We start from the raw sequence: 22,279 nt of genomic DNA, 5'->3' as shown, positions 1-22,279 counted from the left end.
CCCAAAAGGCTCTTTATTCCAAGGCCACCGGGGTGCTAATTGGGTATTCCTTTGAACGCTCACATAAGACACACTTGGTCCAACCGTATCTTCATGCTCAAGTGCATCTTTTTTAGACAGAGAAAGGAAGACCGGCCCAAGATTCCATAGTGAGATGTTCAGAAAGCCAGGACTCGAACTTGGGCCTCCCCAGCCCGAGTTCAACATTCTGAACCGTGCGATATCCTAATCATTGCGCTTCTGCCTGTTTAAAAGGTTTCGAGTTCTAAACAGGAAGAGGTGCGGTATTGCTCAAAACTTTCCACAACTATTCTACAATGACTGGCTTGCATTGGTATGTGCAAGCAGACGGACCTAATAAAAATATTTGTGCCTTTATTTGCCAAAGTTTCCTATAAAACCCCCGATCCATTTACGCCCTTTGCTGAAAGGGCAGAGTCATTGGGGGTGGCGCAGGAGCCGCAAAGCACTCTCCAAACGGACCAGATGGGGGAAATCAGCAGTGTGGTTGAGACTAAGCGAATGCCATGACACAAAGCTGAGAAGCTTCCAAAACATTTTGTTAAAAAACAGAAAAAAGGAAGAGGAAAATCAGAACGAGAGGTGCTCCGGCTCTGCCAACTAGGCAAAAGTTGCACCGTTTTAACGCGGAAGCTTTCGAACGGACGTCACGGCTGTGTGCTGTTTCTCAAATGGAATGCTCATAAACTTTTGTCAAAACAGATTTTTTTAAAAAAACAACAACCCAAAAGTGGAGAACAAGGAGAGATGACACAATCCAGCAAGGATCGCGTGCCTCAATTGTGTGAGGCGGTGGCCCGCAAGCCGTACAAAAAACTTTCCAGCCTGCTTTCCACCAGGACTCCCTCCTCCTTTACACTCGTGTTGGTTTTTTTTTTTTTTACCATTTCTTTGCAAGTGACTACAACTTCATGAAGTTGACGGGCAGGGCGGCAGATTCGGGAGAGACAAAAGGAAGAGCTGCCACACACACGCAATTAGTTGAATTAACTCCAGGGGCTCCTATCCAAATGGGAGGTAGTCATGGCAACTAATTTGAGATGACACGAAAAGGGGACTGGGCTGAGGGGGGGGGGGGAAGGATGGAAGTTTGAAGGGTTATAAAACGCCAGCTGGTGATGCTCTCTGGAAACTTTGCCCCTCAGTCTCCCAAGAGGGCATCTACTGCCCCTCTCCTGGGAGGGAGAAACGGAGGAGCACCAAAGGGGCAAACGTAGCTGGGCTACTTACTGTGTACTCTGAGCCAGCAGTGAAGCAATTCCAGGAATCCGAGGCACAGCAAAAGGGGAAAAGACAGGGAGAGAGATTGATGAGTCAGGAAAACAGGCACCATGACAGACGCAAACACGGGTCTTTGCTAACACTATAATGCTTTGCACAAATGGGGTAATAACCAAAGGTTCCTCCCTCCCTTCCCTCGCCTTCAAGGGTTCCTGAAGTTGCCTAGGCCAGTGATGGTGGAACCTTTCGAGACCGAAAGTGCCCAAATTGGGCAACCCAAAACCCACTTATTTATCGCAGTGCCAACACGCAATTTAACCTGAATACTGAGGTTTTGAAGTTTAGAAACAATGGTTGGTCTGGTGCGATTACCTACACTGGTGAAGTAAGCTTAGTGAAGTAACGGTGCAATGCTTCAAATGGGTGAATCACGATCCTAGGAGGATTTACTCAGAAGCAAGCCCCATTGCCAGTAACCGAGCTTACTCCAAGGTAAAGGATCATGCCCAGGCCAGGCTAGATATGTGTGTGTGTAAAGTGATTTTCCACTCCTCCTCCACATGATGAACTTCCCTGTGCCGAAAGTGCCCACAGAGAGGGCTCTGAGTGCCACCTCTGGCACCCGTGCCATAGGTTCGCCACCACTGGCCTAGGCTGACTACTGTGAGATGTGATGGACCTTTAATCTCATCCAGCAGGGCTCTTCTTGTAGGACAAGGTGAGGGTAAGGGGGCAATGGGGCTTACCTGTGATTGTGTATGGGTAGTAATTCCAGGCTTTCTCGGTGATGTAGAATATCCTCGGCGTCACGGCCCGTGCCCAGCTGGGCAGTTTGCTGCATCAGGACAAGAGAGCAGAAGCAAACTGAGAACCAGAGCGGTGTAGTGGTTAAGAGTGGGTGCACTCTAATCTGGAGAACCGGGGTTTGATTCCCCGCTCCTCCACCTGAGCGGCAGGCTCTGATCTGGGGAACTGGATTGGTTTCCCCACTCCTCTGCATGAAGCCTGCTGGGTGACCTTGGGCCAGTCCCAGTTCTCTCCACCTACCTTTCAAGCTGTCTGTTGTGGAGAGAGGAATGGAAGGAGTTTGCAAGCCCCTTTGGATCTCCATACGGGAGAGAAAGGGGGGTATGAATCCAAACTCTTCTCCTTCTCTGCTAAGTTAAAAGAATGACGTGTTGAAGCAGAGATGGAGCATCTACTTGGCAGGGAGGAAGCCCCAGTTTCCATCCCCGGCCATTCCAGGTAAAAGGGCCAAGTCGCAAGTGATACGAAAGACCCTGGCCAAGACCCCGAAGATCCACGGCCAGTTTGCATAGACAAGGCTGACCTTGATGAACCAAGGCAGTAGGTTGCGGCCTCAATGACATCTTCGCTATGCTGTAGAGAGCAGAGCGGAATATTCTAACGACACGTAAGTATCGTTCAGCAGTAAGCTGGATCAGTCTATATCCTCGCCTAGCATCATGCCCTCCAGATGTTAAGGTGCGGAGGGGATGCTGGCAGGGGGGATGATGGGAACTCGTAGTCCATAACATCTGGAGGAAGCCATAGTTTCTGACCACCTATAAATTCTAAACTCAGGACTGTTTCCAGGAACTATATTCATTATCAGCTCACTACATGGCCAATTGGCCATGCTGACAGAGGCTGATGGGAATTGTAGTTCCTGAACATCTGGAGAGCCGCAGGTTCCCTAACCCTGTTCTAAACAGTTCGTATCGGCACATCAGATATGTCTTTCAATTGCTAAATAAACAAAGCCTATTTCAGAGTCAGCTTTCGGAGAATAGCTGCTGTCATTTAACATTTTGTAGTTTCAATTTGCAGTGTTATCATAGGCAAAACCTTGAGATTGCAAATGCCTTAACAGTCCAGGTGCTCGGGAGCAACAGCCGCAGAAGGCCACTGCTTTCACATCCTGCATGTGAGCTCCCAAAGGCACCTGGTGGGCCACTGCGAGTAACAGAGAGCTGGACGAGATGGACTCTGGTCTGATCCAGCTGGCTTGTTCTTATGTTCTTATGTTCTTAAAACTCACCGCAAATTCCAGGTCAAACTTGAATACAAAAGCAGAAGAGGCTGCAATTTAGGAAAGTGGCCCAGCAGCCTCCTCCACAAATGGCAGCTTTGGGGTTTGTTTGTTTGTTTGTTTAAATAGACTTTTTCGCATTTTCATACAAGCAGATTTTTAATGGCACACAGTTTGGGAATCAATGGGTAAAGATGTTTGGGTTGGACAGCTAGACATAACCCCCAGGGCCTTCTCGATTTTGAAATGAATGAATGAATGAAGAAGATGAAGAAGAAGAAGAAGAAGAAGAAGAAGAAGAAGAAGAAGAAGAAGAAGAAGAAGAAGAAGAAGAAGAAGAAGAAGAAGAAGGAGGAGGAGGAGGAGGAGGAGGAGGAGGAGGAGGAGGAGGAGGAGGAGGAGGAGGAGGAGGAGTAGTTTGGATTTATATCCCCCCTTTCTCTTCTGTAAGGAGACTCAAAGGGGCTCACAATCTCTTTTCCCTTCCCTCCCACAACAAGCACCCTGGCAGAGACCAGGTGGAGGGCCGGGGAAACTCCAGCAGGTCTGACGGACGGCCCAAGGTCACATGTGTTGAAGTACACAAGCTAATCTGGTTCCCCAGGTAAGCCTCCACAGCTCAAGTGGCAGAGCGGGGAATCAAACCCAGTTCCCCCCCAGATTAGAGTGCACCTGTTCTTAACTTCACTAAGCATCATGCTGGCTCCAGCTACCATGAAGCCTCCTTCGTGTCCCTCACTATTCTCTGGCAGGTCCTTCTGCTTGCACCAAAAGCCGAAAACGTGGCTTTCAGCAGTAGCCAGGGAACGAATTGAGTCTGGTCACTTTGCTTACTTTGAGCGAATTCCGCCCGCTTCTGCACAGCGATCCAGTCAGAAGCTCCCCCCTGGCCTTCAGGCCAACTGATAGAAGCCACTGCCCCAAGCGGGGTTTTGTGCCAACCTGACAGCTACCGACGGAGGACAGCGGGGTGGGAGAAACTCAGCGCTTCCCCTCCTTCCCCCCAATCCAATTTTGTTCTCTATAAATAGCATCCCCCTGAGAGGAAAATCGTGGAGAAGCGCCGCGTCCTAAAAATATATTCGCCTCGTTCTTTAAGGCAGCATCTCCAGAAGGTGGTTCGGGCCAGCCTTCGGCCCCGTGCCGAGATGAGGCAAAGCCCGGTGGTCCAAGCTGTTAGCGTGATGAGAGCGGAGGCTGGTGTGCTGCTTGGGGTCACGGGCACCCCAGTGGGGAAGCAGAGCGAAAGGAACTACGTGGCCCGAGAGATTTTTCGCACAAAAATAGCTCTTCACTGCACAGTAAGGCGCAGAAAACGCTCGGCTGAGGATGCAGAGACGTGGAGCGAGCAGCCCTTCCGAGCCAGGATTCTGGCTAAGCCCATTTACACCATAATGTATTGTGACCTGGGAAGGGAAGGGATAAAAGGATCGGTAGTCATTTGCAAAGAGAAAGGACCGAGCCAGATTGACAGCTACTACTAGCGGCAGGGGACACGCCTCGCTATGCCACAGAGCCTGGTTAAGGTAGGAAGCCACAAAGGTAACCTTCCACAGGGCAAGATGCCTCCAAGTCCCTGTAGCAGCTGCCGATTCGGACAGCTAATACAAGCTATCTATAAAACAGCCCAAGCAGGACAGTCGCTGGTCCGCCCAGCTTTATACCCTCTTTGCAGGGGGTCCCGCATCATCTTTGGAAGGGGCAACAAGTTAAGTCACAATGAAACACAAGCTTCCTTGCTGCTCTGAGATATTACCGGAAGTTGCCACAGGAGGTGGTGATGGCCAGTAACCTGGATAGCTTTCAAAGGGGCTTGGACAGATTGATGGAGGAGAAGTTGGTCTATGGCAGTTACCAATCTTGATCCGCTTGATCCGGGATTGCAACAAAATCTTGCCATGCAGACCAGGTGTGCTCCGGCAGCCTTGGCAGCAGCAAGAAGGCCATTGCTTTCTACCTCCTGCCTGTGAGCTCCTCTGTGGGACCTGGTAAGCAATTGCCCACTATGAGTAGCAGAGTGCTGGACTAGATGGATTCTGGTCTGATCCAGCAGGCTCTTCCTTATGTTCGTATGTTCTTAAGTTGAGCAAACAAGCAGGTCGAATGTTAACTGGCTCATTCTTGTCCATTTCAGCCCTGCGGCCTTGCCAACATCTACAAGTTTCCCACAATATGTTGCTCTGTGGCTGTGGAGGGTGAATGGGAGAGGGCACAGGGGCAGACAGGTAAGCTTCCAACCCCACCCACCCCAAATCACCCCACAGGCTAAGTGGGCACCTTGCAAACCCCTTGGAACAACTGATTCTAATGCACGCGGGCTCCCACTGCAAAATGGGCAGCTAGGTTTCTGAAAAGAGCTACTATCCCTTCACCGCAGGAGATGTCAGCGAAAAGCGATATGCCATTTCTCACACGTGACTGTGTGCACACACACACACAACACACACAATCTCATGCATGCAATAACATCCCTGGGTTGGGAAATGGTCCACCAGGCCTGCGAGTCGCAGGGGCTTTACACAACAAAGGGGCTGGGGTCAGGCAGAGACAGCTCAAATTCGTAGGTGGTGCAGGGCGGTGAGCCAGGGTCACACGGAGGCGTGCTTTCAGCTTTTTTGTCTCCTCCCTCAGCAAAAGGGGTGAAAGTTGAGCATACAACAGAATTCAGTGGATAAGGTAATTAGAAAGCTGAGACAAAACCAGCTGAGAGCTACTGGAGTCCATATGGGATTTAAGCTCACGCGTTGAATCTCAAGAGCACAACCAGCTAACGGAGTTGGAAGGGACCATACAGAGGCTACTGTCTAGCCTAGCCTGCTATGTGAACACACAATCAGTGCTGACTCCCTTTGACAGATGTTCATCCAGGCTTTGCTTAAAAACCTCCAGAGGAGACCCCACCCCACTCCAAGGCAGCACATTCCACTGTTGAACAGGGGGGATACAAATCCAAACTCCTCCTCCTCCTCCTTCCTTCCTTCCTTCCTTCCTTCCTTCCTTCCTTCCTTCCTTCCTTCCTTCCTTCCTTCCTTCCTTCCTTCCTTCCTTCCTTCCTTCCTTCCTTCCTTCCTTCCTTCCTTCCTTCCTTCCTTCCTTCCTTCCTCCCTCCCTCCCTCCCCTCCCTCCCTCCCCTCCCTCCCTCCCTCCCCTCCCTCCCCTCCCTCCCTCCCTCCCTCCCTTCCTCCTTCTTCTTCCTCTTCTTCTACTACTACTACTACTACTACTACTACTACTACTACTACTACTACTACCACCACCACCACTACTACTACTAGGGTTGCACAGGCTAACCTGATCTAGTAATCCCTCAGGAGCTAAGCAGGGATGGCCCTAGTTGGTACTTGGATGGAAGACCACCAAGGAAGCTCAGAGTTGCTACAGGCAGACAACGGCAAACCACCCTGTATTGTCCCATTCCTTGAAGACCCTAGCACTTTCTGCACACAGCTTGATAGCCCCCTTATCCACCCTGCAGGTGGGGAAGATAATGGAGCACTCTGAAGGACAGTTGCGTCAAATAGAGCACGGGAGTCCTATGTAATCATTGCTCAAGGTAACGGAGCCCAACTGCAGCTATAGGTGGGTCTTGACTCCTTCTGGCATTCCCTGCTCACCTGGACAGGTGCACCCGCTTCTCCGTGAATTGGCCGGTGCCGTGGACGGGATCCTCGTGGGGCTCGTTCTTCACCACTTCCACCCCTTCTCCTTTGTCGCTCTCCTGGTGGCTGTGTTTGCTGATGGTGTAGAGCTGGCCAACTCGGTACTGCAAGAAAGCACAAAAGAACACCCTGTTGAGTAGCTTGCGGGGTCCTAAGAACCCGGACCAGGAGCTGCTACCAGTATGCCCTCTCCTTGCAGCTAAATATGTTCCCTGAAGGCCAAGTCTCTCTCTCTCTCTCTCTCTCTTTCTCGTTTCTTTTCCCCTACTCTCCATCAAGAAGTTCAGGGCGGCTTCCTCCATTTTACCCAACAAAAACCCTGTGAGATAGGCAGGGTACAGAAGGACTAATTCACTTGAGGACATCTACAAAGCTTCGTGGCCAAGAGGGAATACGAACCTGGTTCTCCCAAACCCTACTCTGACAAGAAAAGCAAACTTGGACTCTGTTTCATGGAAGGCTAGAAATGTATTTTTAAAAAACCCTTGTTTCAGACCCGTAGCCACGCATTGGAGGTCCCAACGTGGAGGTAGCATCATATTGAAAAGGCAGCAGCTGGCAGCAGCCCACGCTGGCAAAAGTTGGCACCTCTCAGGGGTGACATCAACCTCGACACTTTAAAACTTACAACAAAGTTGTGTGGGACGCACAGGGAAGAGGGTTGTTGAATTTAAGAAAAAAACCAACCACTCGTTGTCATGTTTAAACAGAGGATGGCTTTACCATGAGATTCATGCCCCTGGATGGAATCATAGAATAGAATCATAGAGTTGGAAGAGATGCCTCTGGATGGAATCATAGAGATGGCCCACCAGGGCCATCAAGTCCAGCCCCCTGCCGTGCTGGAAAGCCAGCACAATCGTATGCAGAATCACTCATAGGAGTTGGGAAGGAGACCCCCACCAGGGCCATCAAGTCCAGCCCCCTGCCATGCAGGCACACACAATCAAAGGCAGAATCATAGAGTTGGAAGAGACTACCAGGGCCATCAAGTCCAGCCCCCTGCCATGCTGGAACACACAATCAAAGGCAGAATCAGGGGCGTACCTAGGCAAACTGGCGCCCGGGGACAAAACCTGAGTTTGGCGCCCCTCCCCCCCCCCGCCTGGCATATGGGCGGCCACCCTCCCCCACCATGACCAATTTGGGCATTTGGGGTTATTTTGGAAAGTTTTTTTCGCCTGCAGGAGGAGCGTGATGAAGCTACAGACCATGATTTCAGGGTACCATCCAGAGACTGTCTGATGATACCACCCAAATTTAGTGATGTTTGGTGCTCAGGGGAAGCAAAGAGTTATGGACTTCAAAGGGGTGCCCCCCATCCCATTGTTTTCAGCCAACAGGAGCTAACCTGAGATGGGGGCTACCCATTTGAGGGACAATAACTTTGGTCCTCCTGAACATAACTTCACCAAACCCGGAGTGGCATCATAAGAATAGTTAACAGATGATACCCTGAAATTTATGGTCATGTCACTAGCTGTAAAAATACATCCCTTCCAGGCACCCTGCAAAAAATCTGCCCAAGATTCCTTGTTATGCAGTCACTTTTCTCCATTGCAGCTAATGAGGAATTTCACTGAACCCGTAGGCTGCACATTTTTTGGAAGATAGAGGCACAGACGCCAAGGTGGCTCCAGGAGGGCATCCTGCTAATTGCACTATCCAGGCTTAGAGACCTTTACTTCCTGTCCACCCTATGGGCCCCCCAAAGGCTTATTTTGTTTCCCCGCTTCCTGCACATGGAAGCCTGCTGGGTGGAGTTCTTCTCAGAACTCCCCTCTCAAGCTTCCCACCCACCCCCCAAAAGCAAAGCTCACTGCTTTGATGCTATTACTGCAAGGCCTCTTGGGAGCCACTCTTGAAAGTTCATGCCCTTTAATGTCTTCAAAATGTGGTCACTGCTTACACATACCAGAAATTCCCCAGAATTCAGTTCTACCATCGCTTTCCGAAGCCTGCATGATGTGTATAGTTCTGTGGTGGAAAATATTTTTCCTCCCACCATATGCTTGGACTTCCAATGGGGCTTTCTGTTACGCCCAACTGGCTCTGTGGTAGAGGTTTCAACAGGAGGCACTGTGGTAGTGGTTTTTTTTTTTCTCATTTGAGGCGGGGGCACTCTATTCTGTAGGGCTGCTGGTGTGAATCTCCTGAAAGGAACCAGCCAACTTTGCTAAAGTTTGCCTGCTTGATGGCCGAATGCTGTGGGCATCAGGTCTCACCTTCCAACTCGAATTGCCCACAGCCTGTTTTTCCCTCTTCCACACACATTTTATGCAAATTTGGCTGGTTCCTTTTTCTAGGGAGACTCACACCAGCAGCCCTACAGGAAATGTCTCCCCACTCAGAGCAACATCCCAAGTACCACAGTGCGCCTCCTGTTGAACTCCCTACCACAGAGCCATCTGGGCATAACAGATAGGCTCCCATTGAAGTCTATGGTGGGGAAAGCAATTTTTCCCACCACAGAGACTTGCTATTGAAGAGCCCTGGCAAATTCTGGGGAATTTCTGAGGTTAGTATGTAAGCGCTGGCTGCACATTTTTGAAGATAGAGGCACCAGACTTTCAAAGGTGGCTCCAAGAGACCTTGACAGGTAATAGCATCCAAGCTTGGTGAGGCTTTGCTTCTGGAGTGGGGGGGGGGAGTTGAGAAAGTTCTGGGGAGAACCCAGCCACAGCTGGTGGCTTTCAAGTGTGCAGTGGCGCGGAAAACAAAATAGTTTCCTTTGGGGGCCCATAAAATTGAACCCCATAAGCAAAAAAAGTCTCCAAACCTTGATGCAATTAGCTTGGGACGTCCTCCTGGAGCCACCCTGAAAGTCTGGCGCCCCCATCTTCAAAAAATGCAGCCTGCCCACACCTGTGAAATTCCCCATTGGTAACTACAATGTAGCAAAGTCACTGCAAAACAAAGAATCTTGGGCAAATTTCTTGGGGTGCCACATAAAGTGGTGTATTTTTACAGTTAGGGGACCCCAAAATTTCAGGGTATCATCTGTTAACTATTTCCTGCCAATTACCCACCCCAAGTTTGGTGAAGTTAGGTTCAGGAGGAGGGACCAAAGTTATTGTCCCTCAAATGGAGTAGCTTCCCCATCTCAGGTTGGGGCTCCCACGAGAAACAATGGGATGGGGCACCCCCCTTTGGGGGTCCCATAACTTTGTTTCCCTCGAACCAAACATCACTCAAATTTGGAGTGGAAAATATCAGGGACAGTCTCTTGGTGGAGTACCCCTCAAATTTTGGTGCCGCTTAGCTCTTAAAAAAATGCGCCCCCCCTGCAAGGCCGGAACGTGAAAAACACTTTAAAGATGTAAAAAAACATACAAACTAATTTCTGAGAAATGTTGCCCATACTAATACGTGACCAAATGGGGGGCGCCCGGGGACAAAGGGTACCCCATGTCCCTAGGTAGGAACGCCACTGGGCAGAATCATAGAGTTGGAAGAGACCACCAGGGCCATCAAGTCCAGCCCCCTGCCATGCAGGAACACACAATCAAAGGCAGAATCATAGAGTTGGAAGAGACCACCAGGGCCATCAAGTCCAGCCCCCTGCCATGCAGGAACACACAATCAAAGGCAGAATCATAGAGTTGGAAGAGACCATCAGGGCCATCAAGTCCAGCCCCCTGCCATGCAGGAACACACAATCAAAGGCAGAATCATAGAGTTGGAGGAAGGGAGACCCTCACTCAGGCCCATCAAGTCCAGCCTCTCCTGCTATGCAGGAACACACAATCGTGCTGCAGAATCATAGAGTTGGAAGAGACCACCAGGGCCATCAAGTCCAGCCCCCTGCCATGCAGGAACACACAATCAAAGGCAGAATCATAGAGTTGGAAGAGACCACCAGGGCCATCAAGTCCAGCCTCCTGCCATGCAGGAACACACAATCAAAGGCAGAATCATAGAGTTGGAAGAGACCACCAGGGCCATCAAGTCCAGCCCCCTGCCATGCAGGAACACACAATCAAAGGCAGAATCATAGAGTTGGAAGAGACCACCAGGGCCATCAAGTCCAGCCCCCTGCCATGCAGGAACACACAATCAAAGGCAGAATCATAGAGTTGGAAGAGACCACCAGGGCCATCAAGTCCAGCCCCCTGCCATGCAGGAACACACAATCAAAGGCAGAATCATAGAGTTGGAAGAGACCACCAGGGCCATCAAGTCCAGCCCCCTGCCATGCAGGAACACACAATCAAAGGCAGAATCATAGAGTTGGAAGAGACCATCAGGGCCATCAAGTCCAGCCCCCTGCCATGCAGGAACACACAATCAAAGGCAGAATCATAGAGTTGGAAGAGACCACCAGGGCCATCAAGTCCAGCCCCCTGCCATGCAGGAACACACAATCAAAGGCAGAATCATAGAGTTGGAAGAGAATCTCACCAGGGGCTATCATGCAGGAACACACAATCAAAGGCAGAATCATAGAGTTGGAAGAGACTACCAGGGCCATCAAGTCCAGTGCCATGCAGGAACACACAATCAAAGGCAGAATCGTAGAGTTGGAAGAGACCACCAGGGCCATCAAGTCCAGCCCCTTGCCATGCAGGAACACACAATCAAAGGCAGAATCATAGAGTTGGAAGAGACCACCAGGGCCATCAAGTCCAGCCCCCTGCCATGCAGGAACACACAATCAAAGGCAGAATCATAGAATCATAGAGCTGGAAGAGACCACCAGGGATGCTTGCTGGACCTCGAAACCTCCATTTCCTAAGGGGAGCAGCTCCTGTTTCTCCACGTTGTGGTTTCGCAGGTATGCTTTCTCACTGAGCGTGTCTGCCTGCAGGAGACTTTATTTGGACCACAAGTGCTAGGTCACATAGAGAACACAGACAGATCTCCTGTGAATCACGGACAACAGATGTGGCTCGGAGTCCACTGGCCGACCCGGCTGTCCCTGCAGCAGGCTGGCTGCCAGACCATCCCATCAGCAACAGGCAAGGTCCCCTGGCTCGGAATGTGCTGTGCGCAGCGAAAGGCCTCTCACACGCATGGGAGACTCCATCCCAAAGAAAGGTCAAGGCCGGAGCAGGCGAGGGAAGCCCAGACAAGCCCAGCGGACAGTGAGAGATGACCTTGGGTGCCCAGTTGCCAAGGCACTCGTGTTGTGTTTACTTTTAATTCCCCAGAACGAGCACCCTCTCTCCAGGCTGCATGCAAAAGTTAAAAATACAAGCAGCAGAAGGAAAAAGAAACACGCAGGCCATCAGCTGCTGAGTCAAATCAGAACATGCACCAAACCACAGTGCTAAGGTTGCCAAGTCCCCCAGTCACCATCTGCAGATGCGGGGTGGGGAGTAGGGTTGCCAGACCCAAGCTGGGAAACTCTTGAAGATGTCGGGACTGAGCCTGGGGAGGACAGGGAGGTCAGAGGGATTCGGTGCCACAGAGTCCCCCTCCAAAGTACCCCTGTTCTCCAGAGAAATCAGCGTGGTATAGTGGCTAAGAACAGGTATATTCTACTCTGGAGAACTGGGTTTGATTCCCCACTCCTCCACTTGAGTGGCAGAGGCTCATCTGATGAACTGGGTGTGTTTCCGCACTCCTACTTTCCTGCTAGGTGACCTTGGGCGAGTCACAGTTCTTCAGAGCTCTCTCAGCCCCACCTGCCTCACAAGGTGTCTGTCTGTTGTGGGGAGGGGAAGGGAAAGGGAAAGGAGCTTGTAAGCCTCCTTGGGTCTCCTTACAGGAGAAAAAGGTGGGGTATAAATCCAAACTCTTCTTCTTCTAGGATGGAGAAGAGCTGTAATTTCAGGGGCTCTCCGGGACCCACCTGGAGGTTGGCATCTCTACTTAATGTCTTTTGCTCATGAGGGAAACCTGATTTATTTGGGGGGAGGGGAAACAGCAGACATTTCCTAGGCAAGTGGAGAGACCCCTGAAGAGTAGAGTTGTCCCAGCAATAAGCCAAGGGTACAACTTGATAAATTTGAACTTGCATTTTCCCAAGAGCAAACGGGGTGTGTTCTGGCTCCTTAACCAAATATGTAAATATTTTTTCGTCAGCAACAGAAGCAACAAGAGGTTGCTTTACTGACTGGCTGAGGGGAACCATACCCGTAGTATAAATATTGACTACCAAAAAGCTGTCAGGGCCCTGCAAATTCCAAATAAGACAACCAGGCCTGTTTGCTCAGCCCCAGCAAGAAAAGATGTCAACTGTACTGAAAGGAGCTACTTTTAGCTTGGCATGTGGTGAAGAGGGAATGAATCAGCCACAGGCTGAGGGCTCACGGACCGTCTGGTGTCCCCAGCTGTCAGGCAGAGCTGAAGGGCCAAGGTATGGCCCCCATATCTATGAGCAATGCCAAGGCGCAAGCTTGGAGCACCTGAGAGAATAATCAAAACGCCCCTGAGCACCTGCCTTCACCTCATGCACTCCACCCAAGTTGGCACGTCTGGGACGACAAGGGAAGAGAATGCCGGCTGGATGCTGCAGCACTTGAAAGCAGCCCTGGGAGACTTTGAGGCAAAGGCAGAATTTGAACACAGGACCTCACGATTCGCCCTCTCAAACGTCGCCAAACGCCATTCACGAACCGAGGCAGCAACACAGCTCAGAAGCAAGGACAGCGGCCACCCCTGAGTTTCTCACGGGGAGGCCTTTGTCAGAAAGAAACTTGCACGTCTGTGCAGAGAAGCTTCGAACTGACAAGACACATTTTCAGCAGGAGCTGGGTGTCAATAATGTGTGTTGGAATGGACTCCCGAAAGATAGCACAAGAATGGGTAAAAGCAGGAAAGAATAACGCTCCCCCCCCGCCCCCCACTTGAAATCGAGCCATATTGTCCCCCTGTCTACAGAACAACAAGCAGGTGGTTTTTATCCTCGGCTCGGCAGGTGTGGGAGGAATTCGGGTATCTGCAGAAGCAGGGGGGGAAAATGAGGAGCACCACAAAGCAACAGGCGCATCTCACCCACAGACAAATCCATGTGCTAAGACGTATTATGGAGTCGATTGTGGGTTTTTTTTTTTTCAAATTGTCAAATACCACCTCCATTTTAAAATGATTTTTTTTGGTGCTTGAAAACATTCTTCCGCGCCCACTCTCAAATGCTTGCCCTCTAGAAACACCAAATCCGATTGGCTACACAACGCCATAAGGAGAAGAAGAGTTTTGGATTTATATCCCCCTTTTCTCTCCTGTAAGGAGACTCAAATGGGCTGACAAACTCCTTGCCCTTCCCCCCTCACAACAAACACCCTGTGAGGTAGGTGGGGCTGAGAGAGCTCCAGAAAGTTGTGACTAGCCCAAGGTCACCCAGCTGGCGTGTGTTGGAGTGCACAGGCTAATCTGAATTCCCCAGATAAGCCTCCACAGCTCAGGCGGCAGAGCAGGGAATCAAACCTGCTTCCTCCAGATTAGAATGCACCTGCTCTTAACCACTACGCCACTGCTGTTCTCTTCCCTAGGAAAAGGGGAACAGGCGCCAGTTTATGGGGCTGGGAAAACAGCTTTGAAACAACACAACAGTATCAAATCTGACTGAAAAGGCGGAGTGCGCTTGTGTTCTGTAGAGGTTGCAGCACCAAACTAGGACTGCAGAGACCTGGGCTCAAGTCCCCACCCAGGCCCCTTCCGCACATGCAGAATAAGGCACTTTCAATCCACAATTGTTTGCAAGTGGCTTTTGCTATTCCGCACTGCTGCAAGTGCGGAAGGGGCCTCTGCCACAAGGCTCAACAGGGTGAATTTGGACCAGTCACTCTTTCTCTCAGTCTAAACCTACCTCCCAGGGCGGTTGTGAGGATAAACAGGGAAACATGTCTCTGCACTCAATCCTTTCTGGAAGGTTGAGATAACATGAACTGAAGAGCTAAGGGAAGGTGGAGCGGGGACATTCACGCAAGCAAAATGTATTCTGGGAGATATCTGCACCCAAACTGGCCCTGTTGAGCTGAAAAATCAAACCGGAAACAGTATTGTCGAAGGCTTTCACAACTGGATTCAACTGGCTGTTGTGAGTTTTCCGGGCTGTGTGGCCGTGGAACAAGATCTACCAGACCACGGCCACACAGCCCGGAAAACTCACAACAACCAGACCGGAAACTATTTGAGGCAGCTCTGGTTTGGGTGTGCATGGATCGTGGCCCCGTCACGGCCTCAACGCTTGGTTTTCCCGAGGATGCAAAAGACAACGTTTAGCACAGTTTTCAAGAGTCCTTTTTCAGCTCGCATTTGGGAAAGGATGCTCCAGACAAAACACCTTGCGGGGAACAAAAAACGTGACTTTTGCACTCGATAAATAGGGCGGAGGAGGGGAAACACGCCACTCCAAAAACAACTCTGCACGATCATGATTTTCTTATTTTCCTGATGGCTCATCGCAGTTCTAATTGCTGGAAAAACATCACCTGTACTTTGTTGAATTGTTGAAATGATCCAGGGGTGTTTGCATGAACAAACTGCAGAACCGCTGGGAAGCTCTCCTTCCCCACACACCCAGCTCAATGGCTTGTGAGCTGCCTTCGGTTACAGGCTCCTTTGCAACGCACTGAAAACCCGCACTATTGGCGCACGTTTGAAAAGGGGGAGCCATGCCTATTTTTGCAACTGCGTCTCTTCATGGGCGCTGGCCAGTCGGTCGCACGCTCTGCCTCTTGGTCAGAGCAAAAGGGCAACAGAATGTTAAGAAGCGGGTTTTAAAGCTACGCAAAAAAAAAGTCCATTCTGAAAACAAGGCCAAGTTTGTTTTCTGTTGCAAACTTAAGCAAACAGCAAACCATTTTTCTGGGGATGCTGAGAAGGAATTTATGAATACATTCGCAAGGCGTCATCAGCAAGTTGACTCTCCTGCTTGTTCTCAATCCAACTGCCGCCACCAAGAATCAGATCCCTGCGTGGTCCTTTTGGTCCCGTTATCTCGAGTGCCAAAGCATTTCGGGCAGTGCCAGTTTGTGCCACCCAGCCTACTACTGCTAGTAACACTTGAGAGGCACCTCCAATTAAAATCTCACACCCTGCTCTATTCCGCAGGAAGATACAAAATTCTCCAGAATGAACATCCCTGTTCTTCCCTCGCCCCCCCCACCTCAAAATGAGTCATTTGACATTGAGGAACAAGAAGAGTTCCCTGGCGCCTATTTCTCTCTGCCTCTATGTCGCCACAAAACTGCTCAGATGCCACGTCCTGATCTAGTTTTTAAATTCCACGGTGCCAAAATGAGTTTGCTGGCCTCCACAGAGAAAATTGGCAGCAGATGAACTTTAGGTCGATGCTGCATTGGCTCCCCACTCTCACCTCTTCCCCCCTGCCCTGCAACTACTATAGAGGGGTAGACTGTCATGGAACCTGGAGGCTCCATTTAGTTGGCACTCTTCTATGGAATGGTCAGGGGGTTCAGGGACTGAGCCCAGATCTCTTACCCTTGTAGGAAAGTTGAGGGGCAGATGGGAGTGCGTTTAATTTCCAGAGAGGCCTTCGCTGTACCAAGCACAACAGTCAGAGTGAGACGACGTTTGGCAAGAGGGGCAGAGGAACTGGAACTGAAGTCAAGAAGAAGTTTGAATTTGTACCCCACCTTTCTCTCCCATAAGGAGACTCAAGGTGGCTTACAAGCTCCTTTCCCTTCCTCTCCCCACAACAGACACCTTGTGAGGTAGGTGGGGCCGAGAGAGTCCCAAAGAACTGTGACTAGCCCAAGGTCACCAGCCAGGGATGTAAGAGTGTGGAAAAACATCTGGTTCACCAGATAAGCCTCTGCCACTCAGGTAGAGGAGTGGGAAATCAAACCTGGTTCTCCAGATTAGAATCCACCTGCTCTCAACCACAACTCTACGCTGAACAACTAGATTTGAGTCCTACAGCTTTTGTGAATCAAAGCATCAGAGGCAATAAGGAGGCCAATGAGGACTAGAAACTTTAACAAAGACACGTACACTAAGCACTGTACAGAAGCGGCATCGACTCATTCAGGGGATTTTACAAGCTCCGGGCAGATGTCCCAAGGACCACCATCCTCTGCAATTCCACCATAAATGAACCACTGGCCGTGGGGTCTCTTACTCAGCACTGAGTCCAAGTTTAGGATAACGGCACTGCTTGTGTGAGTAACTCTGTGATCCCCTTGGGCAGTGATGGTGAACCTTTTTGAGACCGAGTGCCCAAACTGCAACCCAAAACCCACTTATTTATCGCAAAGTGCCAACACGGCAATTTAACCTGAATACTGAGGTTTTAGTTTTGGAAAAATGGTTGGCTCTGAGGCGTGTGTTACTCAGGAGTAAGCTTGGTGGTAGTTGTTGGCTTTGCTTTGAAGCAACTGTGCAACTCTTCCAACGGGTGAATCACGACCCTAGGAGGGTTTGCTCAGAAGCAAGCCCCATTGCCAGCAACTGAGCTTACTCCCAGGTAAAGGATCGCATTTTAGTTCTTTGCATGAAAATCAGTGGGGTTTAACAGCGCTTAACAGGGTTACCTATGCTGCTTCCCCAAAACTAGGTCTTAGGTTTAATGCTAATAATCAAGCCCAGCGGCCCAGGCCACCCTAGATGGGGGGGGGGGCGATTCCCCCCCAACATTATGAACTCTGTTTCTGCGTGCCCACAGAGAGGGCTCTGAGTGCCACCTCTGGCACCCGTGCCATAGGTTCGCCATCACTGCCCTTGGGGCTAAAACACACACCTCTGGGCACAGCCTGCGAAGGGACTGCCCTCCACCTGACCAAAGCTGCTCTGTAAGGGGGGCAGGGATCACTTCCTGCTGCCCTCCGAGTCCTTCCCTCCCCCTTTGCTGCCATCGCTTGCACTCCCGGCACTGCCCAGCTCTCCCTCCAAGCTGCCACTGCATACCTTTGGTTTCCGTTTCTCTGCAGACCTGCCTGGGAGGAAGTTTCCATGACGCACGCTACCACGGCAACTGCAGCCTTTCACGTGAGGAGGCAGGAAGCTCTAAGAGCAGCAAAGCCCGGGAGTGCTGGCGTCAAGCTGACCCACAGATTGGGGGGGGGGGAGCCCAAAACAGGAACCCGGTTTGCTCACATCCCTTTCGGGGACTTCTCTGCCTCTTGCCCTTGGCCCAAATGGTCGCACACATCGTCACCCACAACTGCGAGTACGCTAGGAACGCAAACCAGGATTGGGGTTCGAATCCCCTGGACTGCCGCAAAGCTTTGTTAGGTTTGGGTTCTGTGTCTCTCTCAGGCTCAACCACCTCATAGGGCTGTGGTGAGGGGAAAATGGTGAAGGGAGAGCCACGGGGCTTGAAACTAAACCTCTGTAGGAGGTCCATTAGTCTGGCATCATGACCAACCAAACCCCCCGTGAAGACCTGCAAGAAGGGAGCGGAATCAAAACCCTTTAGTATTTCCCCCAATAACCGATATGCAAACATACGCTGTCCTTGAACATGGAGGTTCCATATTACCCAAAGATAGATCTATCCTCCAAGAATCTTCCTATTCATCTCTCAAAATCATCTAAGCCGGCAGTCCTGTCTTCATCTTGAGGCAGTGAGTTTCAGAGGTCAGTTATGTTCTGTGCAAAAGAAGGATTTTCTGCCCTCTGTTCTAAGTCTACAAGATGACCCTGAGTTCTGGAATTGCAGATGAAAGAGAAAAAAGTTCTTTTTAGTCCCCTTTTTCACACCTCGCATAATTTTATAAACCTCTTTCATTCACCTTTCTTAGCGACTGAACTGAACTGAAAAGCCCCGAACTTGTGAATGTTTCCTGATGAGGAAAATGCTTGTACTTTTTCGTTCGAGCCACTCCTTGAGCTGACCTAAGGCAGAGATGTCATCAGATCGACCACAAGCAAAATTTGCAAAAATCGTTTGCATTCCGTCAACAGGGAACAAAATGCAAAGGTTTGCTCTCCCTCCAACGCCCCGGTTTTGCATCGAAGAGTTGCGTCTCCACTGCAAAATGTGCAATAATCTACACAACTACAATCTACACAAATGGAAATCCACACAGTCCTAGAGAGGAAGCTGGAACTTGTCTCTGGAAATCCTGGATTTAAGTTGAACCTCCCCAGCTATGGAGCCGCACAGCACAGGGTGAATAAGAAAAATCTCTTGAGATTTGCAGAATGAATATATGCAGAGAGGGAAGGCAGAGAGTTTCACACCATGGTGGTTCACTGGGAAGCATTTATTGATTTACTAAAAATACCACTGTCACTGCATTCGCCCGGAGGAACAGAGTCAGTACTTTACAGCTAAAGATACCTAACTTCCTTCTCGGTTAGGATAACAGCCATGCGCATTGCTGATATCCTAATGGAGAAGGAAGTTAGGTATCTTAGGTAGCCCCACCTACCTCACAGGGTGTTTGTTGTGAGGGGGGAAGGGAAAGGAGTTAGCCCCTTTGAGTCTCCTACAGGAGAGAAAGGGGGGATATAAATCTTCTTCTTCTTCTTCTGTAACGAATGAGGATCCTAGCCATCCCAGAAAACTTTGGTTTATTTTAAAAAGCAAGTGGCTAGTCCTCATCAAGGTACGCCCGATGCGGACCAGCCTCAGAAGCCAGAGAAATGCCCGGCTGCATCACTCGTGGACGTACATGTGGGTTGATAGAAGTGGCTTTCCCACAAAACCATCCAAAGGAAATCTAAGCCCCGCCAGCCGGCAACTTAAATCCACTTAGCGCGACGGGATTTGTCAGGGTAACCATGGCACTGCTGTGTCTCCAACAACCAGCCCTCCGGCCATCACGATAAGGAGAAAGCCTCTCCCCTGACTCATGCTGAGAAGTCCAGCCTGTGAGGCTAAAACAGGACCGAAACGGCACGGCTGGCGTTACGCCTCGTGAAAACTGTGCTGGAAGCGGGGGGTGGGGGGGGACAGTCCAGCATTGTGCATGCACACACCAAAGCGGTGGCTGTTTCAGCCTCGCAGCATCAGTCTGGGTCCGCCAGCCGTGCAGCCACGAGCAGCAGGAATCCCTGCGAGAAAATAAAGCAGCCATTGTCCACCTGGATAATTAAAGCAGAGGTAGGGAGCCAACACACCTGTGGCACAGTGTGAATTCCATGTTTGCTGATCACTTTGTTCTCCCTTCGCACTGAGCTCTGGCTGTATTACAGAGCATAATTGAAGGGGCTACCTGTTAGGAATCCAAATCCCGTTGAGCTGTGGGGCCGTCCCAATGCTCAAGGAAGGCGCAAGACATGCCTCCCCGCCCCCCTCCAAGATTACAATCTTCCTGCATTTGGAAAGTGAAACACAAGGGTACTAAAATCCCCTGATACTAGCTTTCTATTTGCAGAGGAAGCTTTTCAGCTACCAGACGTGGATGTGATATACGCCAGCAAGGACCGTACCACATGACCTTCTTCAAACAGTGCCAGAAATCTACCATATCACTCTGCTAACGGGCAAGGGCTCCTCTGTAATCTAGAAACCTCTATTTGTGGTTCCGGGTTTTCTGCCAAAGGCAAAGGCCAGGTTATCTCCCTTAGCCTAGGGCTCAGGACCATGTGCAGAGTTCTCAAATATTAACAGATCTTCTCCCCCTTTCTCTATGCAAAGCAAGAAGTGGTGTTTGGACGTCTTCTCAAATAAGTCAATTTCAGGCTCGGTTCGCCCTAGCTACAAAACTAAGAGACCAATTCTGCTTCCGTTTGCGAGAAAGGGCCGTGCGGTTTGCCGTCCCTGTGGCAAAGAATCCACAAAAATGTAGTTAGGAGTAATAGTGGGAAGGAGCCACTATTCAGCGCTGCAGGCCCCATGTATTGCATCTGTGGTTAAGCAGAAGCTCAGCCAACAGCGCCGGGAATTATCTTTGCTGGAGACCTTGGAGGGTTATGGATAGTCAGAGAAGACAGTATGGAACCCAGAAGTGGACCGGCAGTCCAGCTCAGTAGGAAATGGAGTCTGTACGGACACCATTTCATTGGTAACACTGGTCTTAAGATGGGACAAAGGCCCCAACAAAGAGGAAATAACCTTAGAAGTCCTAGATTCGAATTCAGTAGCACCTTGAGACCTTAAGAGATTTTTGGAGAGTAGGTTTTTGAGAGCATCGACTCTTGAGTGTTTACTCCGCAAAGCTCACCAGTATCTAAGGTGCTGGGCTCAAATCTAGCTCTTCTACTGCAGGACCACACAAGCTACCCTCCTGACACTGAATAAAACTACTGCCCTTGAATATGCATATGAGTGTCTCGTTCTCTGAGGCTGAGCTTGAAGTGATGCTGGTTAGAAACCTTCTGTTTTAGATCTGCCCGCAACCAGAGAAGGGTGGCCGGCAGACTGACAAACAGGATGGACGCTATGAGAAACAAGATTTCATAGATCCTCCGCGCAACGAGCTGCACCCACAACCCAACCAGAGCCCGGCCCTCCCCATAACCAGAAGGCATTTTACCTCTTCGGTGGTGAGTGGCATACAGATCCTGTACTCTTTGACCAGCATGGCCTCGGCGTCCACTTAAATCCAGGTCGTCTGTCTGGCAAAAGGATGGATGGTTTCTGGTAGGGAACGCTGGCTCTTCACCGACCGAATGACCCCCGGGAGCTCTTGGGGGAAAGACACATCCTGCGAGGGAGACAAAATGCCCCAAGGAGGGGTCGGGGACAGCGGTTAGGTTGGAGCAACAGGCAACTCCAGGGACACATTTGGCAAGAAGACGGTCGGAAGACAGCAATTGTTCCCGGCTTTGCTCCGATCCAAGACTCTGTCTCTGCCTCCTCAGCTACAAGCACACACTTGGCTAGTGACTTCATAAGTGGTTGTCACGGCAGCAGCTGTGAGGTCACCGGTCTCTCCAGGTGCCCATCCAAGGAGCTGGACCCGAGGAAGGAGACTGGCCAGAAAGCTTCTCTCCAGGAGGAAGATGAGGATGATTCCTCGTGCGTTTCTCTTCCTTCTCTCATCCTTTCTGCAGCAAACATCTCAAACACAGAGATCGATTTGATTCTGGAGCAAGATTGATTCAGGCCAACCACCCAGGTTGAGCTTTCTGGAGGGGGGGGGGTGAGGATTAAGACAGAGCCCAGAAGCAAGGATTTCATACCCACAGAGCCAACACCACATCTTATGACACCTGCCCAGGTAGGCATGTTCTAACTACCATTCATGCCCCCAAATCCATTTTCAATGCCTAGTTTCGGATCACTTGAGAATGAATAACCCAAATGGGTGTTTCTCTGATCATGTGCAGAGTGCCTTCTTCTGCCACTCAAATAAGGTCCCAAACAGAGACCCTGTGGGTTGTAGTGATTAAAGTGTCAGACTAGCATCAAAGAGTCCCGGGTTTGAATCTCCCACTCGGGCCACTGAATTTTGCTGAGTGATTAGGCCCAGTCACACACACTCAACCTAATCTACCTCACAGGAGCGTTGTGAGGATAAAATGGAGGAGAGGAGATCGATGGAAG

At 50.3% G+C, this 22,279-nt stretch overlaps 1 protein-coding gene across 1 annotated transcript in view; it reads right to left on the bottom strand.

Annotated features, from left to right (window-relative positions):
* LOC125431898 (cytoplasmic phosphatidylinositol transfer protein 1-like) overlaps positions 1-21,435 on the bottom strand; it is a 35,121-nt gene extending 13,686 nt beyond the window's left edge. The window contains 4 exon segments of the mRNA XM_048495090.1: positions 1,252-1,259; positions 1,989-2,077; positions 6,889-7,037; positions 21,267-21,435. Coding sequence (XP_048351047.1) covers positions 1,252-1,259; positions 1,989-2,077; positions 6,889-7,037; positions 21,267-21,314 — 294 coding nt within the window. The 5' untranslated portion in view covers positions 21,315-21,435.
* Positions 21,436-22,279: the final 844 nt, after the last annotated feature.

This window comes from Sphaerodactylus townsendi, linkage group LG04, assembly GCF_021028975.2.
Source record: "Sphaerodactylus townsendi isolate TG3544 linkage group LG04, MPM_Stown_v2.3, whole genome shotgun sequence".
NCBI classification, from domain to species: domain Eukaryota; kingdom Metazoa; phylum Chordata; class Lepidosauria; order Squamata; family Sphaerodactylidae; genus Sphaerodactylus; species Sphaerodactylus townsendi.
The sequence above is the reverse complement of the archived record's forward strand: the minus strand, read 5'-3'. Positions and strand labels throughout refer to the sequence as shown.